We start from the raw sequence: 27,538 nt of genomic DNA, 5'->3' as shown, positions 1-27,538 counted from the left end.
AAACAGTATTTAGATCAAGTATTACTTGAAATATCTATAGAATTCATACCAAATACTATCAATCAGGTAAATAAATTAAAATATTTTTCGGTAATTAGTTTTACGATATGTTAACTGATATAATAATTGCAGGAAGACACGTTTGCTTCGTCTGTTATCGGGCGTACAGATGGCGAAGAGGTTTGTTACAACACCAAAAATATAGTTGCGGAAAGGCACCTCAATTCAATTGTCCAGTTGAGGGATGTAACTATAAGGCTAACATCAAAGGCAATCTTAAACAACATTATAATAGTATCCATCTTCGAGGACCAAAAACTCATAAAGTTTCTTTAGATTAAAAACATTGTTTATCTATCTAGGCAATAAATATTCAATTAAAAAAATTTGGTTGTTTCATAACAAGGTAATAAGTTTAGTTGAAGGCAATGAAAAGCAAAAATTGGTCAAAAATTTTCATCTATACATTCATTTGAACTTTATACTAGCTCTGGCTATTAAATAACAAGACTGGCTATGAAAAATGCTACATTTGAATGCCTCCCTTCAATATACTCCCCTTCCATAGCCACACACCTTTCCATACGTTTTTTCCATTGATCTAAGCAGTACTGGAAGTCTTCTTTGGTGAGGACCTTTAGGAGCTCTGCTTTACTGCTTCCATCTACTCAAATCGGGTCCCTTTCAAAGCAAATATTTTTCTAACATTTCTAACCTCCCAAAGAAATCTGAGCAGACCCGTTGACGCAAGAGCTTTTGGTCAGGAGTCAGATTTTTTAGCACAAACTTCGCACCGACTTTTGTCATGTGTAATTCCTCGTGTAAAATGCTCATTCGAGGATCTGCACGCACAATTTGGTTGATTTGGCTACTGTTTCCGGAGTTGTTACAGTTACAGTGCGACCTGAGCGTTGGTCATCTTCAGTGCTCTCTCGGCCCTCACTAAAACGCTTACACCACTAAAAAACACGCGCACGACATAGATAATTTTCCCCATAGGCCTGTTGCAACAATCAGTCGTAGTGTTTTCCAATTTTCGTCACACATGGTGAGAAAAAAACTTGTTCGTTTTAAGTACAAATACTATAATAGTGACAAAAATATGTTTTGGGACGTGCATAGACAAGATATCTAGATAACCAACACACAACTCGTTTTTAATCCCACCCGTTTAGGGCGTCCTCTAGGCGTGCAGAGGTGCAGGCTCATTATTTAATAGTCAGACCTCGTACATACAAATAAAATGTGAATTGAAACAGGGAACCTGAACGACGTCTTAACATTGATGTTATGTTAAAAAAAGCTCAAAAAATATTGAAGTTTGATAATGTAATAACTAAATAATGAGATAAGCGATGATTAAATTTATTCTAATCGGTGAAAATAATGAATTAGCTTGTATAGAGTTTGAAATATAAGGGGATAAAAGTAAATATTTCTAGATTCCATACAAATAAAGAAAGTTTTGTTATTGAGTTGGAAAGCAAGTACAACAAACTGTTTTTTGAAACATTTAATCGATATACTCCGAGTAATTATTAAAGGGGGCTATTTAGGGGTTGACATGTTACAAATACGATATAAATTACTACGACGATTCAATCATAACTTGTGCAGTTTGTCTGCAAGGATTTTTTGTGATACCTTCTGATATTTTGTTTACTACATGGTATAAATTGTATTGAAACTGTTTTTGTGGTGAAAATTTGAGTGTACAAGCTGAGAACGTCCATAAACTCAATGCAAAATACTGATCAACTATTCATAGATCATTGGTTGAATATTTTAGAATGAAATTGTTTGTTACGAAGTTAGTTCCTCGGGCTGTGACTGACAATCAGAAAAGCGATCGTGCTTTGAGATAACAGCTCGAAACTGATCCAAATTTGTTCTCAAAGATCATTACTGGTGATTAATCATGGTGTTATGGTTATGAGTCAGAAAGGCTCGATTTGTGGTAGACATGAGGCAGCTTTCTGCACCTGCACATACTTAGTTTAACAAATTTTAACAGAAAATGACGTGGTTTGATCACTTTAAAATTGGTCTAGGGGATGAAAACAGCTCAGTACTGAGCGTTCGTATTCCTTATTCATTATACTACTTTCAAAATATGTAATTAGATACTATTTTCGGTATAAACAACTGTTAGGGGGCTCAAAAACTATTGAAAATTGTTATGTTGTGGTTCTTGTTTTCAAAAGAATCACACTTTTTGTAATTATGAGGTGTTTAGACAATATTCTGGATAAATATGTATCATAAAATGAAAATAAGTGATTCTGATAATTCAGTATTAATGTTTCCTGTAATATGAATAAAGTCTTTCAGTGAGATCTCGACGATTCATTGGTTATACAACTAAACACAAAAACGAAAGTAAGTTAAGGTTCTGTTAACAAACATGAATGAAAAATGCATTGCCAACCTTGTTGATATAAATATTTACATTGTTGCCGAATTTATTAAACTGTCCGATTCTCCGCTACTCCGCAAACAACTCTAATCAAATTTTGAAACGCCATTAATGTTAGCAATTGTTTTAATTGTACGATCAATATTAATGATTGTTAAATATTTATAATAAAAATTTGCAATTCCTGAAATGATCAGATATTGTAACTTTATCTGATTTCATATTTTTAACACTACGTTAAGAGCTGCAATTTTAAACATTTTCTACTTGATTTGACAATCAGAATTTAGTATCTATAAGATCGGAACCTTCTGTATTCTTCCTTAGGTGAAATAATACAGTCACAGCAGCACTCTTGACAATCTGTGAATGTCACACAATAAATATATTTAATCAAAAAAATCTGGTTGAGAAAACTAAATCCATTGAAGACACTACATACATATAATATAGATATTATACAATATAGTAACTTAGTTGTTCATTGGTTTATTTCTAGTATGAGCACGTATTTGTAGATTGTACAACGAATTATCAGAAGACCCTCGTATGCTGATCTTCGGAGATTGTATACAAGGCTACTTCGGTATATTCGAATATTTGAATCGTAATATTAAATGTTTTTTTTTTTATTTATTTTTAGGTGTGATGTGTGGAATTTGTTATAGAACATATAAAAATATGAAAAATTTAAGACAACATCAACGTTATGAATGCCAAAAAGAACCGCAATTCGCCTGTTCGTTTTGTCCGTATAAGGCAAAATTGAAATGTAACCTCAATAAACACCAAGTTAGATGTAGTGCTTATAGAAAATTATATTGCAGCTACTGATTAATTTCAGAAGAATAATTAACGTATGCGCTTATGTACAGTATCGTGAATAACTTTTTATCCCACTCAGGAGTAGGTAAATTTAAAAAAAATAATAGAAATTGGAGTATTTTCCAGTCTATCTCAAGTTCGAAAATAGAGAAAAACATAAAACAGCAGTTACCTAGTTCTGAGATACGTCATAGTTTTTTTTAACACTTTGAATTATATCGAATGATGTTACCAAATTTTTAATAAAAGTTTTTTTTTAAAATAACACTTTTTTTAATTCATCAATTCTCAGATTCTGTTATACATTTTTTAGTATCTATAAGTACCATTTTGTGTTCCGTAGATTGTCAATTTCGCGAATTTGTCGAAATATTCTACCTCGGCTTCTCAAACTTTTTGGTAGAACGAGCCTGGAGAGAATTGGGGGGATTAACGGTACAAATAGTTTGGCGGGAGCCTCTCTCCGGTTATTCTGATTAACAAGGATCTATCCAAAATATTATTTCGTCGTTGGGATCATGTGTATTAATGAAATCAACCAATTTTGAACGCCACCTCGTTGTATAAACATGTGCATCAATCACCCCTAACATATCTGACATAAGGACGTGATATGCCTGCTTCGGATTTGGCACGCCAGACCAACACTTTATCCTCAAATTTTTTTTGGATTCACATTTCACGTCATTGGGAGAATTTTCCGTGTAAAATTCATCATTGCCTCTAATTTTTCAACGATGTAGGGTGAAATCTTTTTGGTTATCCATCTTCTCAATGCACGGCAGCATATTGGAAGTTTACGCAACTGATTTCTTCTTCGTTTTTCGATACTCAACTCCCTTTAGTTTTCGACTGATGGTCATGTGGATCTAACTAACAATCGTTTTAACTGGGCATTAGTCAAAAGTTTAGACCATCCACTTTTTGGAAGGTTTCAACCTGGTCGAATAACATAATGAAATGAAGTTCCTTGAAATTGACATAACCAGTTATGGAGAAGACGTTAGACCTATTATGGAACAAACAAGAAGATATACAGATATCTGGCTAGCCTATCGATGCCTCAGCAATGAAGGCCGCACTCATGAGTGGGTTAATCACAAAAAAAGATTTGTTTCTGATGGCGGGGTTCATACCCAAAGAATTGAGGCCAGCTGGAGAGAATTCTTCCGGTATTGGCATGTACCTTCAGAAGATTGGGAGGACATTAGAAGAAATTTTCAAAAGTTATAAGTAAAAGTTATAGATTTAAGTCCAATTAAAATATTTGATCGAACAAAATTATTTTTGCTAACCTAACCTTTATTTCAATCTCTAACCTAACCTAACCTAACATAACCTTAATTAACCTAACCTAACCTAACTTAACCTTACAAAAATTACTAAATTTTCATTTTATTTATTGATTTCTCGTGAAGATAATGCATTTAAATACTTTTTCCACAAAAACTCTTCTGCGCAAGCAATCATCTTGACGTTTCACACACAGGTAAATCTTGATGAGATCTATCGAACAAAGTTATCCATGGTTCGATATCTGTTAGCCTTCCTGAGATAATGGCAATTTCCGATATCTCCGGAAGTGAATGTTTCCGCATAAAATAGATATGATAAATCGATTTCTCGTATCATCAATAGTCTATGTATAGAGTTTCATGTTGGGGCGGCTTATCATACTCCCACAAAATTCCATTGTTCCTAAGCATTGTTAAAATTCTTAGTTGAACTTACTTTATATTCAAATATATTGAACGAAAATTTAAACAAGCGCGTGCCGAATCTCTCGGAGCAGCATAGCTTCTCTGAAATCTATGCGTTTGAGATGTGCTCGTTTCAATATCTTGAGCAAGGTAGAGGAAAGTACCTATATAGGTTTTTCCTACAACGTGTACCCAGTATATCGGAGAAAATTGAGTTAATTGCATGCTAATAGGACATCAAGAAGGTTATAAAATAAAGATAACTTGGAATTTTCAGAAGAATACAACTTGGAATTCACGGGATCGGAAGGGTTGTTGCTTTATTGAGGAAGTTGTTGAATATGTATCTGTATTTTTAAATGCGAGCGTGAATCTTTACATATAGACGATCCGCATGTATTAAATTTTTTTAATTTTAGGTGGGTATATGTGCAACATATGCAATCTTCAATATCTCACTCGAGCTAGTCTAACCCGTCATATCAAATATGAATGTGGTGATAAAAAGAACTACAAATGCCCTTATTGCGATCATAGCGTCAAACAGAGATATAACCTCATGAGCCATGTTGGACACAAACACAAGGAATTGATGCTCGAGTTTAAAGAATGGTATTACAGAAAAAATGCAGAGAAAATGGTTAAGAACAGAATTTTTAGCTCGTTTTCCTAATACAAATCTTTCGAAAAGTGCCAATAACTGTTCAAAAAATATTTTTTTATATAATTATTCATGATTTATGAAAAATTAAATGGTACGAATTACTATATGTTTACTTTATTTATACAATATGTCTCGTGGAGAAATTGTCAATGAATGGAAAGTTTCTCTTTTACGGGTAATAATTTTAGACAGCAATTCTGAACGTTTATGAACTTTTTTAGCGCTTTTTCAAAGTTTCAACGGCTACTATTTCGTAAAATCAATTTGTTTATCACGAGATAGCTTATAGCGTTTTAGCAATAATAATTCCGTTATTACGAACTTTTTGTAATAATATTTGTTACATTTAAAGAAAATATATTCTTCTCGTATTTGGTCAAGGTAATAATTAGATATATCAATAGATAATAGTCAGAGATTGCTCAAAAACCAAAGAACTATCTCCGCATAAATTGTATATATATTTTTTTATTTTCAATTTATTTCTCTTTCCTATGTATTTAGATCAATTCATTTTATTTTTCGATATTATCGCTGGAATTCTCATATTTTTATAATTTTTTGTTAATCTCTTATTACTAAATGCCGTTTTGTATATCTTCAACTTATTTGTGGGTTTTTAATCTATTTGCCAACTATTGTGAAGTTTGTCCAATATAAAAATAATGATTTATTATTAATTGTTAAAAAAGATAACCATTTCATTGTGGGAATAGAAAAATTTTTGCAATAAAATCGAATATAAAACAGACAAAATTAGGATACAATTTTGTTTGTATTTAGTGTTATTACTACCTGCAAGTGGTATAAAACAAGTGTCCCAGTATGACCATAAACATTCATGCTATCCAAAACTTCGAAGAATCTCGTGTTTACACGATATATCCAACACACCCACTGAAATCTCAATAATTATCATCCGCCCAATGATCTTCGGGATAAATCAAAACCGCAAATCGCGCAAGAAACATCCCCGATAGTGGGCGTATTTGTATTCAATTGGTAACAAATGTTTTCATTATTTAGATTCACAATTGTTCCATACATGATTAGAAGCTTTTTATCTAATATATTGTAGCCTTCTTAAAGTTGATAATTGTATTTAAATAGTCAAATGTCACTTTCTTTATCTTTTCCTTACCTGCACTAGTATCATTATTTGATTTATTGTCTATTCCCTTTGTTTTCCTATGTCTGCTATTTATTTGTCCCATGCTTCACTTGATCCACTTTTTCTAACAGTTCTTGCTTTCCATATTCCTTTTGTTAATCTAGCTCATTCCATCTTCGGTAAATCTAAAAACTAGTTTAAGATTCTCTTATTTATTTTTTCTTGTTGTAAGTCGTTTCTTATAATTTCATTTCTTAATCCATTCATCCTAGTTTTCGCAGGTACTTCATTTCGATGGCGTTCACTCCACTTTCACTCTATTTTATTTTAGTGTTAGTTATCCACTTTTGTTAGTTATTGTTGGAACTGTTATTGAGAATTGTAGCCGCTCAATTTGAGCTTTTTGGTCCCTGTATTTTTGAGGGTGGTCAGCCCACATTTTACCGTATTTAATTACAGCTCATCACATAGTTTTGCAGCTCCGACTATTGTTCTCCATTTTTCTCTGTCCTGCATCTGTTTGTTCCAGTCACGTACTCCCAGATTTTCCATATCTTGCACAATCTTCTTATTTATTTTTTGGTCTATCAGGTAATTTTTTCTCGCTCGGTCTCCATTTCCATATCCGGCATCAATTATTTGTTTTGTCTCGTTTTCTGTGTCATTTTTGTTGCTTATCATTATTCCTAAATGTGTCGACTACTTCGAAGATGAGGTCATTTGTATTCACCGCTTCTCGTTTGCGAAATTCCTTCTTTCTTTCAATTTCTATATATTTTGTCTGTTTCTGATTTATTTTCAATCCTCTTCTTCCTGCTTCTCTTACAATTTTCTCTAATGTGTTCTCTAGACTCTTTAGGTCTTGGTATTGCAGTCAAATCATCAGCATATGTTATTACTTTTACTGATTTAATAATGATACTTCCATCTCTTATTATGCCTTCAACAATACCGCTGAGAGTCCGTCACCGTGTCTTAACTCAGCATTCATTTCAAATTCCTCAGTTGGTCCGTTTTTTGTTATTGTCCTTTCCCTAGAATTTAGCATAGTCATCGAATAAATTTTTGGGGTACTTTTCACTTTCTTTGATATCTCCTTCTTATTGAATACTGTTCTATTCAATGTATAGTATATATTTGTTGCTTTTTGTAATCTCCACTTTTGTTAGTCTGTCTTTGTTTCCATTTTTATCATTTATTATCTTTGTTTCGAATTTTTCTATGTTAATTTCCATTTGCAGTTTTTCTCTTTCTTTTGCCCAAATTTTTGTTAGTGCTTCAATCTCTCTGTGATTTTCTACCGTAATTACGATATCATCTGCATATAGTGAACCTTCTAGAGATCATATTATCCTGTGTTAGTGTGTCATCTTTTTCCATTCAGTGTACTTTTCCTTTTACTATTTTATATACGCTTCTTGTGATAGTTTTTTCCAGTTTATTGTCTATTTCTTTCCTTATTCTTCCTTCTATTATTATAGAAATTAAACGCATCATCTATTTCACTAAAATCATTGAAATTAACTTGATATTTTCGAAAATTGAACTGAAATAATTCCAAGTGTTGATGTGGAAAACAGTCACATTAGGTAAGGTGCATTTTTCATCAGATTGTTCTAATAATTTTGATCTAAAGTGGTTTTAATTTTTTAATTCCACCATATTTTCAGGTATGGTTATGAATCCTAAAGGAGAATTCGAATGCCCGAATTGTAAAAAATTTTACAAATATAAAACTTCGGTTTACACGCACTTGAAAGATTGTGGAAAAGCGCCTAAATATTACTGCAATATTTGTAATTTTTCTTCAAAATTTCTTCACGTTCTCCAGAGACATAAAAAAACGTTAACACACAAGAAAAATGAGATGGTCGTTTCATCAATGAAATAAAATAACAATTACATATTATATTACCAATTATTTCACAACACAAACAAATTTTCGAGCACTTACAAGAATTATATTTATTTTATTTAGTTTTATATTCATAAGAAAATTCTGTCACCGATTATAGTCACTTTACTATATTTATAAAATCTAATAAAGTATTTAAAAGTTTATTTTATTACAGCTATTTTCTTATAAACAGTACTAGAAATACTATTGTAGAAAAAGTTTTATCGAACGTAAAAATTGCAAGGTACTATCGTCCTAAAACCATTGATCCTACCTCTTCGTGATAACTTCCCAATGATCTATCTGCGCGCGTTTCAATGACCAAGTTATCGTCTTCAAAGACCGAACCACGCGGAATACTATATTTTCTTTTTCTCTGCTTTTTCCGCAAATACTTCAAGATAATAATCGCGAACCGTACATTATCTTCCATGGTTTGATCTGAACTAAAGTAGAAAACGCTTAAGCGTGGCCATGTGCAAAGAATTTATAACAAGGTGACCTGATCGCAACTTTCGTGTCGCCAAAGTGGATATTATTAATGGATCGGCTCAAATCCAGAAACAAAGCGAAAGTTTTGTAGCTTTCTGAATCGTCTAGTTCAAAAAAAGCACAGCGCACAATGCAACAGCAAATTTATCGAAAAGTATACAGAAATATTTCACAAAGCACCAAGTCGTACATAATTCCGAAATAGCTGTCTCCAACTTTTGACTCTTTGAATTAAAAAGTGATTTATGTGGTTGCTTCAGTGTAAACACCGCTAGAAACGTCTGGGTCACGAAAAAATGAATTCGAAACGAACCTCGTATTTTGAATGTACCTGTATAAATGTATAGAAAGTTGGAATAAATTGTTTCACTGGATTTTGGTTCCACTCTTTGGATACCATATTTTATTAAAATAAATATCGATCAGTATCAAAACAGGAGAGGCTTCACAAAAATTTGAATTTATAGGGTCGTTTTGCATTAATGAAGAATTCGAATAGATTGTTAACAATGGATAAAGAAAATTTTAATAGCTGAGCGTGCTAGTTTAACTACTTGACTAAAATACAGAGTTCAAATATCTAAGAAACGCTGACGAATTTAGAAATTGAAGAATCTCAATTATAGTCACCCAGATCATATCTGGTAAAAATGTCTGACTTTTGACTTAAATAGCCACAAAAGTATTCAACAGAAACACATTTATGAATTCCTGAAAAAGCAGTATTTGATAAAAAAAGTAAGTCAATAGTTTTTTTGTCGGTTTTGTAAAACATTTTGAAATTGTTTGTTGTAGATCGCTGCTGTATTCAACATCGCAGGGGATGTCGTAGAAATGATCCCCAAAAATTGATCAAAGGAATAGAATTAATAATAAACGTATTACTACATTTTATTTTTTGCATTCGTTGTATAAATTCTCTTTTAAGTCACATTAAAAGCACAATATTTCTAAAAAATCCCGATTGTTAATTCATAAAGCTTATTTCATGGGGATAGTTGCTTTTGTTTAACAATCATTATGGTGCCAGGTTAAGAACATCACGTATTGCCAAACATGTATGATTCTAAAAACAAAGCTTATCATTCTGTGTAAATAAAACACCTCAAAAAAAATCGTACACTTATCTCTTGATTAATAGTCTTTCGATTGCAGATTACTTGGAATTTGATCAAATTTTGGTACCGCCTACTTTAGAAAAATTGCTCGATCCCACTTTAAAATCGCCCAAAAAGCAGAAAGAGCACAAGAATTCGATAAAAAAGTTCTCAGATAATGTAGTCCGTCCAGGTTATAGTCCCGATTCACAATTCGCTTGTCGTCATTGCGGAAAACGCTACAAATGGAAATCGACAATGAGAAGACACGAACAAGACGAATGTGGCGATCAAGAACCAAAATTTCAATGTCCATTCTGTCCTTACAAAGCTAAACAAAAGGGTAACTTGAGAGTTCATATCAAAAAGCATCATCCGGAAGGCGGACGCTTTATTCGAGAAGAAGTCAAGTCTGATATAAACCAAAATGTTCAAAATTGATAGTTTTTTTTGTTATTTATGCTTGAAAGTATATAATTTTTTATAAATAATTAATATTATTCGAAAGTTTCATATATTACAGAACAAACCAATAAAAAATGTGGTCTAAAATTATATATTCCATTTGAATACATAAGGTACTAATCTCCAATGCGTGTAAATAACTATATTTATTTGAAATGTCATTATTTCCTTCTGATTCAATCCTCAATTCATTTTACATTTTTTATTTAAATTATTGCTCTGTTCTGAAACCTTTTTTTATAGTTTTTTAGATAAATTATATGGATATTTGATCTACTTTTAATTTAAACTTCGATTAAAAACAGATTCGATCTGCTTTAGTCAAGATTTTATCTATTTTTGAATAAAGTTTCGTTCAAAGCAGACATAAAATCGAGATAATTCGTCAACAAAACCATTTTATATTTATTAACAGAAAAATAAAAGTTTTGCGCAGGATTTTTTAGCATATTTTTGTTTAAAGCAATTTCTTTCCTTCATTATTTCAAACATAACTTTAAATTTTCATTTGTTAGTTAGCTTTTTACTTTACTTATAATTAAATTCGCTTGCTCGCACGAATTTGTCGATCCGAAATAAGTCAGCACTGCAAATGTCATTTCTTCACCTCACTGAGACATTCTGGAAGACTATTCCACACGTCGAATATGACGGCATCAAATCGCTTCACTTTTGTTGCGTTATGGACCTCCAACATTTCCAACTTGTTTTGCAATTCTGTAAATTTTCAAATGGCTCAATGTAGATTTCGTTACTATTTGTATTTATATTTATTATGAATGGTTTTGAATTGCTCAAATTTATCTTTCATTTTTTTATAAATGTGCGGACGTAATTCGTGTAAACAATAGCTGCACTGGGTTTATCACGATATCTTCTGGAAAAAGAATTGATTTTTCTTCAAAACAAACCAATTCCTTCACTGAAACATAAGCTTGCAATTTTAGATTCAGTTCATTTAATTTCGTTGTGATATCCACCATAAAGTGAAATTTTTTCAAACATTTGTCGCTCTTTAATTTAGCTTAATGCATTTTTGTATTTATTCCATTCAAGCATTAAGCAAAACGTTTCAACATCATTTCATATTTGAAAAGCCATCGCCCTTTATTATGAAGAAGAAGGTCGGAATACTTAGTCTCCATTTTGTTTAAAAATTCTCTAAACCGACGATAGTAGAGTGCTTTTGACAAGATGCTATTAACATTTTTGATTACTAAATTCATAACTTCGACAATTTTAGCCGGAAATGCTTAGGTACAGTGAGCTTCCTGGTGAATTATGCATAATTTCGTTTCGTATTTATTTAAATTGATCCCATTGTCTTCAAAGCATTTTTGCCCTCTAGTTTGTCCCGATAGCAATCCTAAAAGTTCTTCTTTCCGACCTTGGTAAGACATATATCTGACAAACAAGGCAACTTGTGCCGTATCTTTTACGACTCATCGATAGCAAGTGATGAGGCAGAAGAAAGTTGAATATGTTACATTACAAGAGATTTTAGCTTTTCTATCTTATACCGTTTTAGAGGATAATTTTAAATCTTTGATCAATCAATCAAGAAACAAATTTTCGGGTGCACCTATGAAGCCATCCTTGACGTGTGTCACAGGTGAGGAGGCGAAATAAATTGATTCAGAACGATGTGTTTATAGTTTTTTTTTCTGATAAAATCTGTAATATTTGCTCACAGACCTAAAGAGCCGTAGCTTCACTTTCAAAGAGCCGCAGCTTACCAACTCCTGGTATAGCACGTTAAAAATGGAACTAAAGCCTACAAACGTCTTTTCCTAATAATAAAATAACTTTTTCCACCTAGTATATCTTAAAATATATAAAAAATTGTAACACAATAAAAAGTTTATAGTAATGGAGATTAGCCCCATATATAATTAAGGGTGATTTGTTTTTCGGCGTAAATGCAAAATATTAATCTACACGTAGAAAAAGAAATTCTCGCCAAGTTTGAACTCTTAAAATAAATTTTAAATACTTACAATTCAAATATAAAGTTTTACCATTTTAAATTTTTTTTTTCAAATTTCTAATACTCACTCACTTTTTACAATAATGCAAATCAGTTTGATGGACCTTGTGGTGAATTTTATATTCTTCAAATTCGCTTTTTTTGTATAACTCGCACTGGTTCACCAATAAGAGTCGTTAAAGCACAGTTTTTGATATATTAAGAGATATTAAGAGCTAAAACTTGGCGAGATTGTTTTTTCTATATGTAGATATTAATATTTTGCTTGAGAACCGAAAAAAAAAACAATTTCTTCCGGATATGAATCACCCCAAATTATATACAAATAAAGATTACCAAATCCGAGTTGATTTGTGTTAATAAGAGACAAAACATGAGAGATTTAAATAAGCATAACAACTTGTTTACTTGTACACAAAACTAGGATTGTTCCAGCAGCATGTTGTGATCATATTTTGCACTATTCATGACTTAACACTGAATCATTCCAGCAGGCAAACTGCTCAAAAGATATATAACTTTTCCAACACTCAATAAACTGCTGATTGTTGTAGGTATTGAATCTTGAAAAGGCACTGCCTCATTATGACAATTAAACATAATTTGTTCCAATTCCATCTGTGATTCGAGTATCTAGCTCCCATTATGAGACTGGAGATCCATCTATTAATGAATATACCCCTCCTGTATCTATCATAAATGGTCTGATTACGCCGATGGCTTTCAATATTATTATATACGGTGCATTTTCGTTTTCTCTGATTACTGTTTCATTATGATGAATTATTTCTACTTTTATAATTTCCTCATCTACTGAACTGAACATGTTTGTAGTTTCTCGTTCTATTTCATATCGATATGTGGCTTTTGCTTTCTTTGGTCTTAAAATTTTTGTGTTATTATTTCCTTCCCTAAATTTTCGTTCCGTATCTGTACAGACCCTTCTTCTTCTTTCATTATGTGACCTCCTCGGTCTTCCTTCTGTACTCCTAGTTTCTTCTCTGTGACTTCTTTATCTTCATAATTAGTTCCTCTACTTTACTATTATACTACCTACATTCTCATTTTGCTTATTTCCTTCTTCAAATAATTTTTTTTGCAACCTTTAGCACGATGTTTTATCTGCCGCAGTAATATCATTAGTTTCTTCGTAATGCGTATTCCTCCCGATCTTCCTGTAGTACGCTGACTGTTTGTGATTCATCTCGCTTGTTGCTCAGCTCAGTTAATCACTCATAAATGCGATTTTGTCCGCTGCTTTTGTCGCTGACCATCCTAGTCACTATTTCTTGAGAACTGAATATTTCTTCCGCTCTTTCTAGTGTTAAATCATCTTTGTGTAGAATGCAAAATTCTACCTGCTTTGAATTGATTAACTAATACTAACTGTACGCTTTAACCTGGTGCAGAATACTGCGACGCATTCGTCGTGTCTTTGGTAGCATTGGATTAGCTGCAGCCACCAGTTCGCATTTGAAATTCTTCATCACTGTATTTCTGAACTTTTTAGTGTATGTAATTTTTCTTTTTAGGCATTTGTCTGCCGTCAAAATATTCTAGTAACAACTTATTTGCTTAATTTCATGATTCTTTTCAGTTTAATATCCATGATTGATTAAAAACTTTATGTCCATCTTAAAAAAATCTTACAACTTGTTAAAGCACCATACACGATATATATTGATATTCGCGACCCAACAAGTTTAATTTGTTTTTGGAATGTAGAAATTTTTGTTCATTACTTGAACTTGATATTTTTGGAAGGCGATTTCACATAATCAAGTAGTCTGCTGGAACAAACCTACTAATTATGTTTGGTTAAAGAAGGTCATTAAATAAAACAGCGATATAAATATTTAAAAAAAATGTATTTCAACACGTTAAAGACTGTATGCCCACTGGCGGATCATCTCGCTACGACATTACCGCCCCGATCGAAGCAGTGCTGGAAATCTTCTTTGTAATTGTTAAAGATGTCTGCCGTTTTTTGCTTTACCGTTTCCATCAACTCAAATCGTGTCTCTATTAAAACAAATCTTTTTCTAACCAAAGAAATCTGAGCAGACCCGTTAACACAAGAGCTTTCGGTCAGGAGTCAGATTTTTTAACACCGACTTTTGTAATGTGTAATTCCTCGTGTAAAATTTTTCTAACAGTGTCTTTATCGGCGTTTACATCCTCGGCAATCATCCGGATGCTTATTCGACGATCTGCATGCACAACTAAAGCGCTTACATCACTCAAAAACACGCGCACGTGATGGGGAATGGTCCCCATAGGGATTAGTCGGAGTTTTTTTTAAATTTAATGAGAAATTTGTTTTTCGACACGAGAAAAAAATACATTCGTTTAGAACCGATACCACACAAATACTATAATAGTGACGAAAATGTATTTTGGGACGTGCATAGACCCTACCCGTCTAGGGGGCCCTCTAGGCGCGCAGTCTCGTTATTTAATACCCAGACCTCGTACAGTAGCCGATTCGCCGATATCTCGAAGAGATCTATAGCGGCTTTAGTTGATTAGAACACATATTTCAATACATATTTAATTCAATATTTGTGATATGACTTACTAAATATCTTTTTTATGAAACAGTTGTTTGAAAACATTCGATACAAATTTGTATTTTGCATTTTTCACAAATTGTATCAATTTTTTTTTGACATTCTTACGAGCTTATGCATATCCTTTTGAAATAGATATTTATTCGTAGGAATACAGTACAGTACAGTAAACATTGAGGTTTCTTTAGGAATATATTTTCTATTAAACCGTAAAGATCCAACCAAATGCGTTTTTAATGATGGTTTTCTAGCGTAACCACCTCAATTGGACGACCAGAACGTTCACCATCATCGGTGTTTGTAGCCATTGCTTAACTTGTACAGTATTTTTTTCATTCAGAAGCAATGATGAATCAACACACGAAATTGTTTTAAAAATAACAAGTAGTCCCACTTAAATGGCTGTCACTTTTTTCTTTTGAAAGTTGGTACTTCGTAAACGTCATATGGATTTGATAGGCAGCGCCATCTGTGTGTTAGTCACACACAATGTGGGGAATACCATTTTGCGATGCAGTCTTCAATGTGTTAAAAATATTTTGTTTACCAATCATTCACATTTAATGTGAATTTTTTATTTTTATTTCGATTCAAACCATCCAACTATTTAGAAAAAATCTCATGTATTTCTCATCTATTTTTGTTATTGCTTAATATTATTTTTAAAAATAATGAACAAATTAATTGTGTTCATGTTTGGGTTAGTATTTATATGGGTTGATGGTATTAGATTAGTTTATATAAACCAAATATATATATATATATATTTTAAAATTATCTTTTATTATTTTGTATATCTAGTTATTTCAACAATATTTTTTCACTAAGACATGATTTCAATGTTAGATTTTATTGTTGTTATTGCGTTCAGAGAATGGATACGTTTCACAATTCCAATTGTCGTTTTATTATCATAATACAAGCACGTTATGAGTTATGAGTAGTAGTATTCTCCACCATAACTCCATTTTTTTAACTCAACTTCTTTTGGCGCTTGTACTAAACAAACGATGTAATTAGAATGATATTCAATGTTTGTTACAGATAATTATGTCCATTCTCTGAACAAATTGAAATTAAATACATTGTATTAGTAGAAATATTAACTATCAGCATACTATAGACTTGTTATGATTATAAAAATTGTTAAATAATATTTTGTTAATTTTTAATATTTGTATTTCAACTTAGAGATGTCGTGAGTAGAAATATGTATTTGAGAATCCACACGTTTCCAATTTTATCAAAATACAGATTCTAAAGATATATTTACACAATTTTTGCCAGTATCAGACCAGCAACTTCATCTTCTTGTGTGAAACAAAAGGATTGTAAATGCACTCATTGCTTTGGTAGATGGTTTTGCATTCGCTTCAATCAACTTCGTACAATATTTTGTATGACCTAAGGGGTTATTTTGTTAATTTTTTCCTTGAATCTAACTTTTGAATCAGCAATATTGCCTGGTCTGTTTTAGTAAAACTAGGACGTCTTAATGATCTCGGACCGAAACAAAAAATTAAAAAAAATCAAAACAAAACAAACATTCAATACAGACAAAGACAACGCAATAAACGTAAACACAAACGACCGTCTCCTACGACTGCCACTAACATAAATCAACCTTAAAGCTTGTTGTGGACAATTTCTTGAAATGGCAGTTAGATACTGCCGCCAGTTTCCAAATAACAGAACTTATCCACTTCCTTAACAGTCTATTATTGAGTCACATCTCCGATATATCTTTACCTTCTAGGGTACGCGTGGTGCGACTAAATTTGAGCGAATCTTCAAACTACAAAAGAGAGCTGTTAGATATTTACTGTACCCACGTTCAGAATTTTTTAATGGCTCAATATTTTACAACGCAGAATCACTTGCCAATTGAAATCAAATCGATATCACATTTTCGCGCATTCCGCAATAATTTGAGGGCATATTTACTGGAAAGTGCCTTCTACTCTGTAAACGACGTCTATTCTAACAATAATCTGTTCTTCTTTGTATTTGGTATCATTTCGTCGTATATCTTTGTCCATTTTAATGAATTTCAGTTTCATTCGTACTTTTATTTTAGCTAACAGTTGTAATTGGCAGGTAAGTCTGCAGCAGGGTAAGTTTTGATTGACAGAATAGCGTTCCTGATCTGCTTATCTGGCGTTGATACAAATATAAACAAAATCGTTTCTGAGGATGTTTTCTTCTGTATCAGCTGGTGATTTCTAGGTATAAAGTTGTCTCTTTGGCTGACTGTACCATGCGTTTGTGACAATCATTGCATTTTTCCGACATTTTATTCTCTTGACAATCTTCTGATAATCCTCAGATTAAATTTGAATCAGTTTTTCTTTATATAATTAATACTTCATGTAGTAGCAGTACTTTTGTTATACAATCACAATAATTTTTGTAGTATTTGCCACAAAAAGTTTGGTGCTTATCCCAAATATGCCCCAAAAATTTTTAACCAATTTTTATCATATATATAAGAAAAAAAGAAAGCGTAAGAAGGTAAACCCTATTACATTATCGTGTGGTGATGACTGTAAATATTGAGACTTGCCTTGATAGCTGATACCACACTTTTCCGAAGATCATTTGCCATGGTAGTATCGGTAATAACAGTCGGATCACCTTTCCCCTATGCTCAAATCTGTCGAAGTTTCTGGTCATCTTTGAGTGGAACATCTTAGGGATATACTTGGGAGCCAAGCTCCAAATGTACTTACACCAAATATGAACGAATCTTTGCCTTGTAGAGGATCATAAGCTGTTGAGGTGGAAAATAACTTTTTGTTCAAATATAATTACGTACTCACGATGTTTTTTTGTTGTTTAAACTTAGTGCAATAGTTTCTAATGTTCGGATATTCTACTCTCTATTATCAAAACGAACAGTTTTGTTGAAGATAATAGATAAAGAACAAATGTAATAAAATTGTTGATAAATACGGCGGTGCCTTCCAAAAAAGCAATACAAATTGTTATATTAATGTTGTTGATATTTATTAAACACTGTACTTATAAATATATATTTTGAAAAATTAGATTTATTGTAACCAATATATACATTTGAAATTGAATGTTAGTTTTATTTAACCAATTCGAATACCGAAAACGAAAATAGCGATTTCTCAAAAAAGAAACAGCTCAGGATAATCACTTCTTTACTCTGTATATTTCTTGCAAGTGGTGCTATTATTTGATATAAATAACAAATGAAAAATATCAATAAATGGAACGAAAAATAACTATCGAACATAAACTTATTATTAATAAATCCGCAAGGCTTATGATGCTTATAATTGTGTGTGAAATAAAATGTGATATTCTTACCAAAGTCTATTTATAATATTTATCTTTTTGTTTTTATCTCTATTTAATTCCTTTTTGTTTTTAGATCTCAACCGAATAGCTTGTCCTAGGTGTAATAAATTGTATAGAAATTTATCGACCATGCGCTCTCACTATTCCCACGATTGTAAAGAAAAAATCGAATATGTATGCAATATCTGCCATTATGCTACGAAAAGAAAATATTCTCTCAAAGTGCACAAGCTGAAAAAACATCACATCAAATCCGAAATGAATGTTGAATCAGAACAATCACAATATTGAATAGAACAAAAAAATTGGAAATTATGTAATACACAACACCAAATAGAAAATAAACTAGTATTCTGTCTTTTCCTAACCATTTTTTTTACATTTACTGCCATATAATAATCACACAGTATTATAGAATGTCTTCACGGTATCAGGAAGATTACGTCAAGCAAGAATTTAGCGAAGATTACATCAGATTAATGTTTGACGAGAATTAGACAAGACCTGACCTTCGTAACAGATGAATAAAGTCTACACCATCAAGAACCTTGAATAATAAATAGCTTACAAACTATTTTGTTAAATAAAAATAGGTAAGGGTTAGATTCACATTCCCCTACCTCAAGTTTCAAGCCCTTGTCTCATCCTCGTTAGATATATATCTGGCTCTTTGCTAAATTCCAACTGTACGCAATCTTCGCTCAATTCCAACTGTACGCAATTCTCGCTCAATTCCAACTGTATGCAATCTTTGCTGGACGGAATCTTCATTGTACGTAATCTTCGTTATTCTAACTGTACGTAATCGTCATTGAAGTCCATCTGCACGCAATCTTCGCTCAAATCCAACTGTACGCAATTCTCGCTCAATTCCAACTGTACGCAATCTTCGCTGTATATAATCTTCGCTAAATTCTAATTGTACGCAATTCTCGCTCAATTCCAACTGTACGCAATCTTTGCTGGACGGAATCTTCATTGTACGTAATCTTCGTTATTCTAACTGTACGTAATCGTCATTGAAGTCCATCTGCACGCAATCTTCGCTCAAATCCAACTGTACGCAATTCTCGCTCAATTCCAACTGTACGCAATCTTTGCTGGACGGAATCTTCGTTGTACGTAATCTTCGCTATTCTAACTGTACGTAATCGTCATTGAAGTCCAACTGCACGCAATCTTCGCTCAAATCCAACTGTATGCAATTCTCGCTCAATTCCAACTGTACGCAATCTTCGCTGTATATAATCTTCGCTAAATTCTAATTGTACGCAATTCTCGCTCAATTCCAACTGTACGCAATCTTTGCTGGACGGAATCTTCATTGTACGTAATCTTCGTTATTCTAACTGTACGTAATCGTCATTGAAGTCCATCTGTACGCAATTCTCGCTCAATTCCAACTGTACGCAATCTTTGCTGGACGGAATCTTCGTTGTACGCAATCTTCACTAAATTCTAATTGTACGTAATCTTCGCGTAATCGTTCACATTTGTCTAGCTTTGATTCAGATCTATCAAAACTAGAGAAACTGACAATTTAAGAAGTTTATCAGACTGATTATGAATTTGTCATTCATCAACAGTTAGTTAACATAAAGACATTATAACAGAACCGAAATCTTTTATTCATAAATTCCATAAAATTTCCAGAAGGTAAAAGCGAGACGTATTTCTTTTAATCGGCTGGCAACGTTGTCCAAACATTTTTCTGCTACTTGTTTTTGAACTTTTCTTAGGAACTATCGAATTATTCACAATTTTCCAAACTAAACTTCCAGGGATGCTCGTTAAAGTTGAAGTATCTTTCAATAAAAAGTATTTTTCGAGGTCCCGCTCTACCAATTTCAATTAAATACTAACAAATAATTGAATGATCCTCGGAGATAGAAAGAGAGGTCAGGATATTATAGAAAACGGAAATCAGGATGTGGTTATAAAATATAAGAAAGCCTGGAAAAATCCTTTCGAAACAATGTCAAATGAGCAAAATGGGCAAAGAACCAAAAACTCAACACACAATCAAAAGTATGAGAGATAGAGCTTAACGTCTCAAGATATTGAGGAAGCTAATTATGTGGAATCAAGTTTGACAGGATTCTATCAAATGAATAAGAAGTATCACGTGATTATCTATATTTGAAAGATTGTTCGTTGGAATGAAATGCTCTTCGTCATCAATAAGGAAATCGGAAAGTCGGGATTTTATTTTGAAAATGCAATGCTTACTTGTAAAGGATAGTTTGTTGGTTTCAATTAGAATACATAAACCCTCTAGTCGAAATAATTACAACCCTTGAAACCTCAAATGGAAATGGTAATTTCGAGGGTCGTTAATCAAAAGTGTTTGATAATATTTTCCAGTTAACATTGATATGTATATATTACTGAATAATTATTATATTTATTATTATTTTTAGATGAAACTAGAAAAGCTTGTCCGAATTGTAACAAACTTTACAAAAATACAAAAACGATGTGGTGGCATTATAAGAATGATTGCAACCCAAAATTCAAATTTAATTGCGATCTTTGTCCGTATATTACCAAGAGGAAATATGATTTCAAAATACATTATCTAAGAAAACATCAAAATATGTAAATTGATTTGTTAAACAAATATTTGATTCAAACAAATGTTTTATAATTCTCCTTTGATCTGAATTTCATAAAATTACTATTGTATGTGTGAAAGACTAAAGATGCTGTGTTAACTAACTCAATTGTATCATTTCAAGTGCATATAGCGTTCCAAATTCCAAATTCCAAATTCCAAATTCCAAATTCCAAATTCCAAGTTCCAAGTTCCAAATTCCGAATTTCAAATTCCAAATTCCAAATTCCAAATTCCAAATTCCAAATTCCAAATTCCAAGTTCCAAGTTCCAAATTCCGAATTTCAAATTCCAAATTCCAAATTCCAAATTCCAAATTCCAAATTCCAAGTTCCAAGTTCCAAATTCCAAATTCCAAATTCCAAATTCCAAATTCCAAATTCCAAATTCCAAATTCCAAATTCCAAATTCCAAATTCCAAATTCCAAATTCCAAATTCCAAATTCCAAATTCCAAATTCCAAATTCCAAATTCCAAATTCCAAATTCCAAATTCCAAATTCCAAATTCCAAATTCCAAATTCCAAATTCCAAATTCCAAATTCCAAATTCCAAATTCCAAATTCCAAATTCCAAATTCCAAATTCCAAATTCCAAATTCCAAATTCCAAATTCCAAATTCCAAATTCCAAATTCCAAATTCCAGATTCCAAATTCCAAATTCCAAATTTCAAATTCCAAATTCCAAATTCCAAATTCCAAATTCCAAATTCCAAATTCCAAGTTCCAAATTCCAAGTTCCAAGTTCCAAGTTCCAAATTTCAAGTTCCAAATTCCAAGTTCCAAATTCCAAATTCCAAATTCCAAATTCCAAATTCCAAATTCCAAGTTCCAAGTTCCAAATTCCGAATTTCAAATTCCAAATTCCAAATTCCAAATTCCAAATTCCGAATTCCGAATTCCGAATTCCAAATTCCAAATTCCAAATTCCAAATTCCAAATTCCGAATTCCCAATTCCAAATTCCAAATTCCAAATTCCAAATTCCAAATTCCAAATTCCAAATTCCAAATTCCAAATTCCAAATTCCAAATTCCAAATTCCAAATTCCAAATTCCAAATTCCAAATTCCAAATTCCAAATTCCAAATTCCAAATTCCAAATTCCAAGTTCCAAATTCCAAATTCAAAATTCCAAATTCCAAATTCCAAATTCCAATTTCCAAATTCCAAGTTCCAAATTCCAAGTTCCAAATTCCAAATTCCAAATTCCAAGTTCCAAATTCCAAATTCCAAATTCCAAGTTCCAAATTCCAAATTCCAAGTTCCAAGTTCCAAATTTTACATTCCATGTATTTATAATCGAAACTAATACAGAACCTATTTAATTAGTCAATCAGAACTAAATGAGCTTATCAGATATTGGAGTTCAAGTGATTGGCTACCTTTTATTCAAAAGAAGGTCGCTGGATGAATTTTTAATTCTAGAAACAAAATTTTCTATGCTAGTTTGGGCGAAAATTACAGAAGGCATTTCCATCGATCTTCACATAAGAAAACAAATCCACTTTTTTATCTAGCCTCAGTCCTATTGAGACAAGTACATTGTAGGCTTTTGTTGACATCATAATCGGCAACTATAAATCTGGTTTCTATCAAAAAATTAATCGGCTATGAAGTAAGATGTCACATGTCTTGTCACAAGTTTTTCTCCGGATTACTTGCGTCTAATGGAAGATTTTATTAAGAACTTGCAGAGTACGAGAAGCGGTATCAGGGCAGAGAGGGCCAACTACGGTTGCATATTTCTGTTGGAGCTTCTTAATTTATACTGCTACTACTAACTTTAAGAGAAAAGCTAATAATGCAAAAAGGAATCATTTGCTAATGTAGAATGGAAATTTATGTCACCACACTAAAAAATATTGAAGAAAATGATTGATAAAACAATTTTATTGCAGTAATCAAAATGGTTTTAATTATTTTCACAATTACTTTGTTTTAAAATATAATATTTTACGGCCAAACAACTTCGGAATTGGATCTTATCATCACATGATTTGTTTTAGTTTTCTTCAAATGTTTGCAATGTTCGAAATTCTACAAAAATAGAAAGCATTTGAATAGACACATCAAGTACGAATGTCTGACAAAACAACAGTTTGGATGTAGATTTTGTCCAAAGAAGTTCACCAGAAACGATAATTTGAACAGACATATTTTGATGATCCATTTCAATTCGAATATGACAAATGGAGAACCATACCAATATTATAATAATTCAATTTATTAAAATTTTATTTAATGGAATATATTTTATTCTTATGATATGTAGATAACAAATAAATATCACTGTTCATATTTTGTAATTGTGTATGATTTTCATCCCCGCCGTCTAGGCTTAAAATTTTCCAAAAATTAAATAAAATCTATAATCAAAATTCGATTAGAACTAAAACTGATAGATGTAACTCGGTTCGTTCTTATGATTTTCAATATCTTCGCCGACATTGAGTAAGTTAGATCTTGATTTTTAGCAGTTTTGTCCCCATAGTTTGTGTGATACAAAACAAAATATATTTCAAAGAACTACAATTATCACGTATTCAAATTTTTTATTAATCGATGTAACCCCCTTCAATTTTTACTATTTGGGTGCACAATTTTGGCATTAAGGTGAAAGTTGCAAGGCTTTCTGGATCTGTATTCTACTCTGTTACTAATTATTCTCCATGAGGTCTTATCCTTAGTCTTCTTTTGTGATTCCTCGATTCTCATTCTACGCGATTCCTTCTATACTATTCTCAACCACTTTAAAGCGTGCTTTCCCCTTTTCCTTCTACCTCTTGGATATCAAAGTACTATCAACTTTCCTTTCAAAGTTGTCTGTATTTATTTTCATCATTCTTATCGGTACTAATATTGTCTTCTGTTTTTCTCAACGGTTTTCCTTTTTTGTCATTCTCGTTGTTTCTACATGTGTTATTACTGTTTTATGTTTCTAAAAGTTCTTTATTTTAGGTGTCTTCTGTTCCGAAATTAGTTTTTTTTGAATAGTTTTTGGAAAAAAAGATAAAAATAAATAATTTTAAAACAGAACGTTTACATGCAATAATATATCAAAAGGTCTAAGAAATTGAAGAAAATTATTGTTTTATTAATATTAATGTTGGGTATTATGACTTTCAACATCTTCTTCTTTCCATGGTATGCTTTATTAGATGCTAATATTTCTAATCTTTTTTTACTGTTATTCACAATTCCTTGTTGTTAGAAGTTTTGTACTTCTCTTTCAAATTACTTGTTAAACCTTATGTTTTTTTAATTTTGATTGATTCTTATACCAATTTCTTCTCCCTTTGTTTTCAGTTTCTTCAACTGTATTTCTAATATCTTCTCCCTTTTTTTGTAATAGTCGTCTGCGTATTCTGTTAATTGAACCTCGTCGTTTGTTAAGTTTATATTTCTTGATGCGTGCTGTAGCCATAAATTGAATAATGTTCAATTATCAAGTAAATTATTATTGTTCTTCAGTGCCAGTCAATTTTACTGATGATGAAGGAGAAATCTTTATCATCTATATCATCTATTTCGCTACCGTATGTGATTTTATTATTTAATATTATATATTATTATTCATTAAATATATTTCAGGGGTTCCTATTCCTTGTCCACAATGTGGGAAATATTACAAAAACTTGCTGACGATTAACTCACACCTTAGACAAGATTGCGGAAAGGAATTAGCGTTTTCCTGTGAGTTTTGCCACAAAAGTTTCAGGAGGAAACAACGACTTAGAGAACACTTAGCTTGTGTACACAAACAACAATATAGAAAGTTTTGATGGGCGCAATCCAGAGAATTGGATAATGAGTTAGTTAACTTCATATTTAATTGACTATTATGAACCTTTATATTAAAGATGGAGGAAAATATATGTTCAGATAACACTGATAAATACTAATTTTGAATAGATTGCTATTTATTAATAATATATAATAATTTTGTTTCAATCTCGTCTTGTTTTTTTTTGTGACAGTTGCATTTTCATTTCTTAACTCATACACGTGCGGTATTACTTAATTTAGACGACTGTTTACTCTTATTTTGATTGATATGTGTTTTTCATAACGTTGGTGATCCAAATGGAAGGTATACTTCATCTTAGCTTTCACATATCTCATATGGTAGTCATTTAATTTCAGTTAAATTTCTATAAATTTAACAAAAATAATGATGCACTTTATTTAAGTTCAATTTAGAACGAAATACTGGAGGTGGAGTAAGAATTGACGAATATTAAACTTAATTCAGTTTCAGGGTACATAAAAAAGTCGAAATGTATATACCAGTAGTTTTAAAATTAATGAATTGTATAAAAATTTTTGTATAAATCAACTGTATTTGTTTGGAAATGAATGTTTAATGTATTTTTACACATTACTTTGTAAATACCAGAAGAAAAAATACAGGGTGTTTCTAAATCCATGCGAATAAATTCAGGAGTCCTTTCCTTCGAAAGGACGTGACTAAAATTGATTTTTTTTTCTAAAATTTCAGTAATGCTAGAAACTTGAAATTCTGCACTCGCAAAGAACTAATGACGGGCATTTTTTCATTACATTTTATTACATTATACGGGGGTGATACTAGCAACCCTTACTCAGGTAATACATTCCATGCATGCATCTCAAATTCATTGTTTTGGAGACTTGAACGATTGAAAATTCATGTTTCACTTAAACTTGTGAATATCCCGTTTATAATATGATTTATTACTTTTTAGGTGCTAAACTTTTTCATTGTAGTACCTGCAAGAAGGGATATCAAACAAAAAGTGCTTTTAACTATCATTTACACTATCGTTGCGGTAAACCACCTCAATTCAATTGCGAATTATGCGATCGTCTGTTCAAACACGCCATATCGTTAAAGCAACATTATTTAATCGTACATAATAAACGAATGGGGCGAATTATTAAAATAAAAAGAAACTATTCAATTCCATAGATTTATTTGTATATGTGAGCGTTATTCAAAAAATAAAGAACGCCAATTATGAAACTGTCCTACGTTGTCTGTTAGCGGAAAACCTAAAATACACAGAGTGGGTTTCATGTATGGAACGCCCCAGTATTATGAAGGTATCTACGTTGTTGTCAGTCATACTGCAAACATCACGATTCACTGCATTGTCCATTCAACTTAATCGGGGCTAATTTAGAAAAATCTGCTTTCACTACCAAACGTTATATGAGTCTGACAAACAGCAGTTTTTTACAACAAATAGATGTCACGTGGTCTTATTCACACTAGAAGAAAGGATTTAACGACAGACTGTCACTTCTGTCAATGTCACTTTCATCATAGCATGTATGTCATTATTAAAAAACGCGACAAATTTCACGGATCGGTATTAAAAAGAACTTTCTACTACTTGTAAGTGTTTTGCGTCGCAGTGAGTTCTGCGGGAGATTTTGTGGTCGTCGTTGCTTCGGGTAAACCCTTTCTAACCTTCTTCGGCAAGAAAAGCTCTAGTCCAAGTGGTTCTTCGTCTTCTTTATGCCTATCCTCGATTTATGACTCGACATTATCAACTGAGTCAGTGTTGACATTCTCAAATTTCTGACTTGCATAGTAACAATTATATTTTTAGTAATACGATTGAATTGCTAGTGTTATTGAATCTTTATAATATGTATCAAGTTTGACATCAAATTTGACATTAATTTGACAATAATTTTGACATCAAATTTGTCATCATTTTTGTTATTCATTGTGACATCAACTTGTTCAATATTTTAGTTAATTTCATTCATCCTTAAAGTGATATTGTATCAAATGGAAAAATACTATTTGTAATATAAATATGAGAATTTATAAGGACATATTTATTTTCGGAAAATATATTTGGAAAGTTCATTATAATAAACTGTAAAAAGTGAAAAATTTTGATTTAACATTGTGACTGTATCAATAAGCTTCTGCCGATAAAACTATATCAAAACACTAGCTTCAAAATGTATATTATCTCTGAAAATAACAAATTTCTAATATGCAAATAATTTTTTAGAGAACATCTATCAACCTGTATTCAATAGCGTATTCCCATGTCCGGATTGTGATAAAACCTTCAAAGTTTTGGGATCTTTGCGTAGACACGTTCGATATTTTTGCGGAAAAAAACCACCACCGCTGTCCGGATACACAAAATATAACGACGAAGACTATGAATGTTTAAAATGTAACAAACATTACAAATTATTCTGTACTTTGAAAAGACATATTATCCACGAATGTGGGAAACCGAAGAAAATCAAATGTCCAATTGTGGGATGTGACTATATGGCGAAAATGAACGACAGAATGATCAGTCATTGCAGAATGGTTCATAAAATATATAAATAGCTTTCGTACTAGATGTAATCGAATAAT

General features: G+C 31.8%; 1 protein-coding gene across 13 annotated transcripts in view; it reads left to right on the top strand.

Moving 5' to 3' along the window:
• The window catches only part of LOC130904067 (longitudinals lacking protein, isoforms A/B/D/L), a 593,400-nt gene that overhangs the window by 189,569 nt on the left and 376,293 nt on the right, over nt 1–27,538 (top strand). Inside the window, exon 5 of one of the 13 annotated variants that reach the window (XM_057816613.1) lies at nt 10,261–18,307. The exons of the other annotated variants lie outside the window; for them this stretch is intronic. Coding sequence (XP_057672596.1) covers nt 10,261–10,643 — 383 coding nt within the window. The 3' untranslated portion in view covers nt 10,644–18,307. Of the gene's footprint in view, nt 1–10,260; nt 18,308–27,538 lie in introns of those variants that run through there. 13 annotated transcript variants of the gene reach the window in all.

Source organism: Diorhabda carinulata, chromosome 2, assembly GCF_026250575.1.
Source record: "Diorhabda carinulata isolate Delta chromosome 2, icDioCari1.1, whole genome shotgun sequence".
Classification (NCBI taxonomy): Eukaryota; Metazoa; Arthropoda; class Insecta; order Coleoptera; family Chrysomelidae; genus Diorhabda; species Diorhabda carinulata.
This window is presented reverse-complemented; position numbering and strand designations above follow the sequence as displayed.